Source organism: Nicotiana tabacum, chromosome 9 (assembly GCF_000715075.1).
Source record: "Nicotiana tabacum cultivar K326 chromosome 9, ASM71507v2, whole genome shotgun sequence".
Lineage (NCBI taxonomy): Eukaryota > Viridiplantae > Streptophyta > Magnoliopsida > Solanales > Solanaceae > Nicotiana > Nicotiana tabacum.
This window is the reverse complement of record NC_134088.1, coordinates 78881782-78890010: the sequence shown is the minus strand read 5'-3', so window position 1 is coordinate 78890010 and position 8229 is coordinate 78881782. Positions and strand designations below refer to the sequence as shown.

General features: G+C 37.1%; 1 protein-coding gene across 7 annotated transcripts; it reads left to right on the top strand.

Annotated features, from left to right (window-relative positions):
- The first annotated feature begins 1687 nt into the window (after positions 1-1687).
- On the top strand, positions 1688-7604 carry LOC107813003 (aspartokinase 2, chloroplastic). 7 transcript variants are annotated; one of them, XM_016638467.2, is made up of 13 exons: positions 1688-1912; positions 2587-3198; positions 3293-3333; positions 4007-4161; positions 4667-4816; positions 4902-4997; positions 5132-5248; positions 5826-5945; positions 6029-6121; positions 6193-6309; positions 6532-6648; positions 7066-7128; positions 7218-7604. In XM_016638467.2, exons 2-13 carry the CDS (start codon positions 2750-2752, stop codon positions 7356-7358), a joined length of 1659 nt encoding a protein of 552 aa, XP_016493953.2. In that variant the 5' UTR covers positions 1688-1912; positions 2587-2749; the 3' UTR covers positions 7359-7604. The 7 variants fall into 7 exon arrangements, with proteins under 7 accessions (XP_016493953.2, XP_016493907.2, XP_016493840.2 ...); XM_016638421.2 differs by having other exon boundaries at positions 6193-6315; XM_016638354.2 differs by having other exon boundaries at positions 6184-6309.
- Positions 7605-8229: the final 625 nt, after the last annotated feature.

Genomic DNA, 8229 nt, shown 5'->3' with positions numbered 1-8229 from the left:
GTGAGCTGACAAAAGTCGATCTTGTTCACAAAAAATCGAAGGAGGATTACGATCCTCCACAACGATGGGTGGATCGGACCGATGCATACCTCGTACCTCCTATAGAAGTCTATAATGATTGGGTCCACCGGGCCTAGTGTGAAGGAATAAGTATAAACACTTAGGTATCCCTAAACATGGGTAGTAATGGCCTCCTCGGAGTCGGGGACCATTATGTCCTTGTCGGCCCAGTTGCAGTCCTTTCGGACCGCGGGGAGGTAATCTTAGGTGATTGAGCAAATATATCTTGATGCCTTCTCATGCCGACCCTGTACCGAAGAAGGCTTCTCAACCTTGAAGTCGTCAGCGACCGGACAACCCCCGGGAATGAACATCTTCAAGGGAGGTTCAACAGTCGCTTCATCGGTAGCCACGTTAGCGGCGGACCTCTCGAGGTCGACCACATTGGGAGTGATTTCGTTAATTTCGGCAGACGGTTGGGAGGTAGAAGTGACCTTTTGGGGAACGGATTTGGAGGTTTTGGCCATAGTTATTTGGAAAAGCTTGAAAAAGATAGAGGAAGGTTGAAAGTTGAAAGCTTAGATGTGTTGGCTTGAGTAGAGAATGAGTAAAAATTTTGCAACGTACTGAGGAATCTCGAGTAACGGAGATAAAAATGCTAGAGTATAAAAAAGGGTAATGAAATCCTGAAGGTACAAGGGTAGAAGTTTGGACGTAAAGTAAAAAATGAACGAAGGAGGGGATATTTATAGAGGCTCCGTGACGTTTCGCATCCAGGGACAACCAACCGACGGCTGGCACGCATTTGAGGTCATAATGACATGACTAACGAGACGTTTCGGGTTTTTCGTCGTTTCTTTCACGGCGTGTTTAAGAAGTAATCAGGGAGCTCATGTCGTTTCTCGTCAACTTACTCTCTGAGAAACGAGGGGACTATCTGTATACGGGGTAAAATCGAGCTCATGCTACACCCAGCTTCCGATACGCTAAACCGAGCTAGAGACATAATGAGAAATGACCGTAATCGAGGCAAGGGTCTCATCGAGTCAGAGTCCAGAGGCATGATGCCCACCCTCAAGAATATCGGGGCCATGATCCGGGATTAGTCCAAATCCCAAAGGACTTCGGAGAACGTTGTGAGGCAACCAAGCACGACAAATAAAAAACCGTAATATTTACAATCGGCCGAATATCACGGCGTGGATCTCGACACGTATCGATGGAGAGCCGATGATAAGTTAAACATAAGATTTTTTTACCCTTTATAGAATTTTACTTAGGGTAAAACTCCCCTATTATATAAAGAGGAGTTTGATTATTCATTGAACATATTGTAACACGTGTTACAAAGCAATATATTATTATTTTCATTGTTATTAAAAGCTCTTATTCTCGTTTATCCATTGTGAGTCCGGATCGAGGCTGGAATTATCCTCCTCATGTGGTTTGAATGTACTATATCTTTATTTATTTAATCTAACGCAATTTATCGTTTGTATCGAATTAATCTGCGTATCCTTAATATCACTTACAAATTTAATTGTTATCCGTTTTTGAGGGTAAACACAATCACAATTTTTTTAAAAAAATAATATTATATCAAAACTACTTTCAAAACTTCACAAAAAATGAAAAATAGAAACTAAGCAAAAACAAAAGAAAACTATCATAAGACAACAAAGACCTTAGTATAACACAACCGAAATAATTAGAGGAAATTTGCAAAATAGCGCCGCCGAAGTTGTAACCACGTCCACTACCCTCTCTGCGGCCGAGCTTTCTCTTTTCTGGAGGCTCCCAATTAAGTGGGCCTTTGACACCATTAAAGAGAATTTCAAGAAAATACCCACAAAATAGGATTGGTTGTTTCAAACAACAGCTGCGAACGTGAAATATACCTGATTTGAATTAGGTCAGCGCTTTTGATGTGGGTTTCTAATCGTACAGTTGCTCATTGAAATGATATCTATAAGAAATGTAGAACTTATTTGCTCTCTTGCATTTTTATATATGATTTTCTTTTGCATGCTTATTTTTCAGCTAATGGAATTTGGGGTTCTTTTAAACATTCGTGTATGAAGTATTTATGAGCTTTTGGGAACAACGCTGTTGTCATTCTTGGTTGGTTTTGGGAGAAATGTTTTTCTGGGGTCCTAATATGTCTTATTTTGTCTCACTTCTTTCATTGCTATATCATATTTCAAAAATTTCAAGATTTCATATTTATTAAATTATTGAATTTTCTTCAGTTTGTTTCTTAAACTTTGATACGATATTTCACTATCGCACAAAATGTTTACCTGTTGCTGTAATATTTTCTTTTATTTTTACTAATACAGTATGGATTTAATTTCTTATGAAGGGTGTATCTCAAAAATATGTAATAAGTAACCTACTACAGCAAGTTAAACTCGTATAATGTATAAGTCAAATTAGCATCTTGCTCTTCGTGTTCTGTCAAATACTGTTATATAAAGTTAAAAAGAAATGCCCGTAGTATTGTTTCTATAAATGGGAGGTCTAGGCTATTGTTTTTCTTATGCTTGCTTTTTTTAAGTAGGCTCATTTCCTTGTTGGCTTGTGCAGGATTGCGTGATCCATTATAATATCTTTTCAGCAGGGGGAGCTAATTAGCTAAGTTAATTGGCTCTCTCTGCGTTTTTTGCAAAACCTGAATCACTTCATTCGTCGAAAGAACCTTGTTGTCATTTACATCCTCATTTTTTGGACGTTCCTTAGCTGATTTGATATGGCATCTTTGTCACATTTTTGTGGGGTTAAAACTCCCTGCTCTTCTCTATTCAAAAGAAGCGTGCACTTCCGGCAGCTTGATTTTGTGGCTTCTGTCCCTTTTGCTTCTGCACCAAGTAAGTATGTGAAGGCTTCTTGTTGTGAGAGAGTGACATGTAAAGCACAAGCAGCTGATGTAGTCGAGCTTAAAGAAACCAAGAATGAAGCTTTTGGTGAATTTACATGTGTGATGAAGTTTGGTGGTTCATCAGTAGCCTCAGCGGAGAGAATGAGAGAAGTAGCTGATCTTATTCTTAGCTTTCCTGAAGAGAGACCTGTTATTGTTCTCTCTGCAATGGGAAAGACAACAAACAACCTTTTGCTGGCTGGTGAAAAGGCTGTCACTTGTGGTGTTTCCAATGTTTGTGATCTGCAAGAATTAGATTTTATAAAGGATCTCCATTTTAGGTAAAGATGAGCTCTTTCATTACGAATGTTAGTTTCCAGGATCATTCTTCATCATTTTGATCTTTTCTAATCATTTTTTATGTGCCTCACATAGGACAATCGACCAACTTGGAGTAGAAAAGTCTACCATTTCAAGTGAGTGATTACTTGGAGCTCTGTTATCATGTTTGTTCTGTTCCTCTTTGGAAAATTAGAGTAGGGGAACGCTTGATTTTCCGAGGTTCTAGCAAATCGTTTTTTTGTCCCTATACATGTCAGGGTGTTGTCTATATTTTCCTTATTGTGGTGCTTATGCTTTCCTGAGCCGAGGGTCTATTGGAAACATCCTCTCTATCCTCACAAGGTAGGGGTAAGGTCTTTGTACACTCTACCCTCCCCATACCCCACGGTATGGGATAATACTGGGTATGTTGTTGTTATACATGTCAGGGTGCAAATTTTTTCTGAAGTTTATTATTGAACCCTCATCACCTGCATTATCAAAAAAAACTGTACCCTTCTCAAAAAATGCTGCAATTCTAGATTTAGTAAAAGTATGTCTAATGTACGATTGCCGTGTATCACAGAAATTTGTTAAAGCTTGTATAGTGATATTTTTTTGGAATAAATTAAATTGAACTCTTATATCCCCCTCCCCTTCCCTCGGAATTGTTTTACAAGCTTTCTTGTCTTGATCCGTTGTTTTACTCTTATGAAACTTTTAATGAGAAATATATACTATCTGTTGCTGTTATGACACCAGATTATCTCAGAAGTAAAATCTGAGTCTTTCTGATTATGCTCTATCATTTTTCGGGAAAATTTGCAGAGCATCTACTTGAATTGGAACAACTTTTGAACGGAATTGCTATGATGAAGGAGTTGACTCCACGAACAAGGGATTACTTGGTCTCCTTTGGAGAGTGCATGTCCACAAGAATATTTACAGCCTATCTGAATAAACTCGGTGTCAAAGCCCGCCAGGTATGTACATATCTTTTCTTCTGCTATTATTTGGATAAAAAATTATTTTTTCAGGCAATTGCTGATGAATAATAAGATGTTAGAAAAAGTATTTCAGTGGCAGATAATTCCCTTAGTGCCTCGTATTCGTAGATGCAGAGGACATACTAAGAGTTATTCATTTGTTGAAGTTAGGTATTAATGGTATACTAATAAGGCAAGGAAATGATTTAACATTGGATGTCATCAAACTGCTTGTGGCATGACTTAGAAACAATTTCTTGAACTTTTAATTGGGCAGCAAAACGTAAGTTGCTTACTTATGTGAGAGCGAGATAAGTGGTCAAGGTTATGAAAATATTTTCATGCTGATCTGCCTTTATAGGAATGCGGACTGCATTATTTCTTGTAGTTGTTTAGATCTTTTTTTTTTGGTAGAAGTAGTTGTATAGATCTTGTGTTTTCTTGTCGGTTGGCACTTATTGTGTGGAAATACTGATTATTTACTTTTGGGTTTCCTCTGCAGTATGATGCATTTGAGATGGGTATTATAACAACTGATGAATTTACTAATGCGGATATATTGGAGGCAACTTATCCTGCTGTTGCAAAGAGATTAAGTGGTGATTGGATGAATAATCCTGCAATCCCTATTGTCACTGGGTTTCTGGGAAAGGTGCTTCTTTTTTTAATTTCTTCATGCATTTCTTTTTGGTTTGCCTTTCCTTAGAGTTGACACTGATATGTGTATCCAATTGAAGGGTTGGAGGACTTGTGCTGTGACTACACTAGGTAGGGGCGGTAGTGACTTGACTGCTACAACCATTGGTAAAGCATTGGGATTACGAGAAATTCAGGTTACCAGATGAATCTGGCATTCTGGTTTACTATTTTTATCACATATTTAATTTGCACCCTTGCTTGTATAAGCACAAGAAGTTGCAATCAAGAAGCCAGTTTGATTGAAGATCCTTTGTTATATGACTGACAGGTCTGGAAGGATGTTGATGGTGTTTTGACATGTGATCCCAACATATATCCACGTGCACAGCCTGTGCCTTATCTAACTTTTGATGAGGCAGCTGAACTTGCATACTTTGGCGCACAGGTCTTGTTAGCTTTTTCAGAAATTATTTTCATCCTGGAAATGCCAATTGTAGCTTGTCTTAGTGATTTTTCCTAATTAATAGAGTAGTACTATTACTCTTCCAGACAAGCTAGCTAGTCAAGAAGTTTTTCAGAGATCCTCTCTCTGAGGTGAAAAATTTATAACTATTCAATGACATGGATGTATCTGTAGCTGTTGCGTAGAATCTCGAGCGCTAGGAGCAACTTTATACCACTTTGTCCCTTTCACTTGTCAACTGAGATTCATAGTCCATCATACTGGAAGCCACAATGTCTATAGAACTTCTTTCGTGACCAGTTTGTTTGACCATTCGATGTGGTATTTGGTTAAGGAGTTTGATTTGGATTACTGTATCTAAGTTGCAAATGTTTTATTATTAACAATTGTTATAAGGTTCAGGAAAGTTATAGTTTAATGGAAAAGATTACAATTCAAAGTTGAAAAAATCATAGAATATTTATCACGGCAAGAATTAAGATGGAAGGTCTATCCATAATTTTGCAGTCTAATTATTATATTTAGAATAGCTTTGAATCTCCTTGAAATCCTTCTACAGGTCCTTCATCCACAGTCCATGAGGCCGGCAAGAGAGGGTGATATTCCTGTTAGGGTTAAAAACTCATATAATCCTAAAGCTCCTGGTACCCTTATCTGTAGAGCAAGAGATATGAGTAAGGTTAGAACAGCTTTTTCCACTAATTCTTTTATCTGCAGAAATAACAAAAACATAACTGGGTTTCATCCCGTACGTGCTTGCAGGCAGTACTTACAAGTATTGTTCTGAAACGAAATGTAACCATGTTGGATATCGTGAGTACCCGCATGCTCGGTCAATTTGGTTTCCTTGCAAAGGTACTTTCCACATCACTTTTTAGTACTTTGCCCTCAAGTCCAGAATCTAATGTGGTTTGTAGCTTCTTCAGGTTTTCTCCATCTTTGAAGATTTAGGTATATCGGTTGACGTCGTTGCGACAAGTGAAGTTAGTATTTCCTTGACATTGGACCCATCAAAACTTTGGAGCAGAGAATTGATTCAGCAGGCAAGCGTACGACTTTCTTCTTAATTTCTTGGCCGCATCAATAAATTGCAACTTTTCAGCCAACGTACTATTGTTTCTCAAGTGTTCACTAGTAGTTTGCTAAATTTTGTCTCAACTCTCCTCTTATGCGGATATCTTTCCTGCATGTGCATAAATTCATTCGTGCATTTTATGGTTCTTTCAGTGGTGTGTTTTAACATTCTAAATTACTGAACTGAGCAGGAGCTTGATCATGTCGTGGAAGAACTTGAGAAAATTGCAGTTGTGAATCTACTTCAACACAGATCAATCATCTCTCTGATTGGGAACGTCCAGAGGTCCTCTCTGATTCTCGAAAAGGTGCTTTAAGAGCTCTTATTACTGACCATTATAATCCTTCATTTGGTGACCAGCAGAACTCCATTTGTTTATTATTCCAGAACCTTTTTCTGTAGTATAGAATTACTATTGCTTGGGTACTTTAGCGCCCATTGTGGTGCATTATCTAATATGCTATCTCATGCTTTCTTAACCTAGTTAAACTGTAGTTCATTATTATGACTCTTGAGTAGTGTCTCTTTGCATATGATTTATTACCGGAGTCTCTAGCCACCTTAGGCCACATGCTTAGCGTCTCATTCTATCCACTTGTATGTTGTTTAAGTCATCACTATCGGGTATGCTGTTATATGACACCTATATGCGAGTTTACATCATTATCCATCTTTTTAATGTGTCCACTTTATTGAGTGTAATTCATGTTGCATTAAATGACAGGCTTTCCACGTTCTGCGTACCAATGGGGTCAATGTTCAAATGATCTCTCAAGGTGCATCGAAGGTAATCTACCAAAGCTATACATAAATCATAAATCATACCTATGCATATTAGTGCTTCACATTAACACTCAACTTGTGTCTGATGCTCAGGTCAATATCTCATTGATAGTAAATGATAGTGAAGCAGAACAATGTGTAAGGGCTCTACACAAAACATTCTTTGAAAGTGATCTTTCTGAACTAGTCTGGGAAAATGGACATGTTACTCCCTTATCCACATTGTCCACTTGAGTTCCCCCCTTTTCGCCTTAAATATGTTTGTTCTTAATTCCTAATAATTTTATAGTAGGGTAATTTTTTGGTGTGTGGAGTTTCCTCTTTATCTTTTGTAGCAACTAGTCACATTCTACCTAAGTTACCTTTAAATCTTTATTGGAGGAAATTAGATTACCATGCAAGAAGATCAAAATTTGCAACTCATCTTGTTAAGCCTACGCTGGTGTTCTATGCGGAATCAAGTATCATATTATTATGCGCAATTTTCTGTTTGAGATTATCTTTTTAATCGTCAAACGAAACGGTATCTTTCAGTACATATCTCACAAATAAAGAGACTTATTCCCCATATTATATTATCGATATAAAAGATAACTTCATTTTTTTTGGTAACTAAAACAAATTATATTTACAACTCAATGATATGTACAACTAAAACGAAAATTGAAACTTGGACATAGGTCCCAAGTAACAGAAGCCAAAAGTCTACCTATGCCTCACTTTCTCAGTAACCTAAGGTTCTAAGAATAAAAATTCAAATCATTCAATCTCTTAACTATTTTTGGCCTCAAACTTCCTCTATATGCCACTTCTTGCACTATCAATCGTGTGACCACTTCAGGACTTCGTTCCTTAGTTTGAAAATAGCTTCATTAATTTAAAAAGATTTAAGTAATTTAAAATTATAATAATTTATATGATACAGAAACGTATACCGCCTTTTTCCTGAACAATTTGAGATAAAAAACAATTAGTTATTAGAAGTATTAAAATAAAATTCTTAATATGGCAGCAAAAACTGTAATGTTTTTTCCACACAGCAACAAATTTATACAAGTTCTTGTCCTTGTGACATATTAATTACTTGAATTAACAAATAATTAAA

Excerpts from the sequence above, each read along its gene's own strand:
- LOC107813003 (XM_016638232.2), top strand. The coding sequence starts at position 2,750 with ATGGCATCTTTGTCACATTTTTGTGGGGTTAAAACTCCCTGCTCTTCT. Across the intron at positions 6,122-6,183 it reads AATTTGGTTTCCTTGCAAAG|CTTCTTCAGGTTTTCTCCAT; the intron begins GTACTTTCCACA and ends TGTGGTTTGTAG. Across the intron at positions 7,129-7,217 it reads TCTCTCAAGGTGCATCGAAG|GTCAATATCTCATTGATAGT; the intron begins GTAATCTACCAA and ends TCTGATGCTCAG.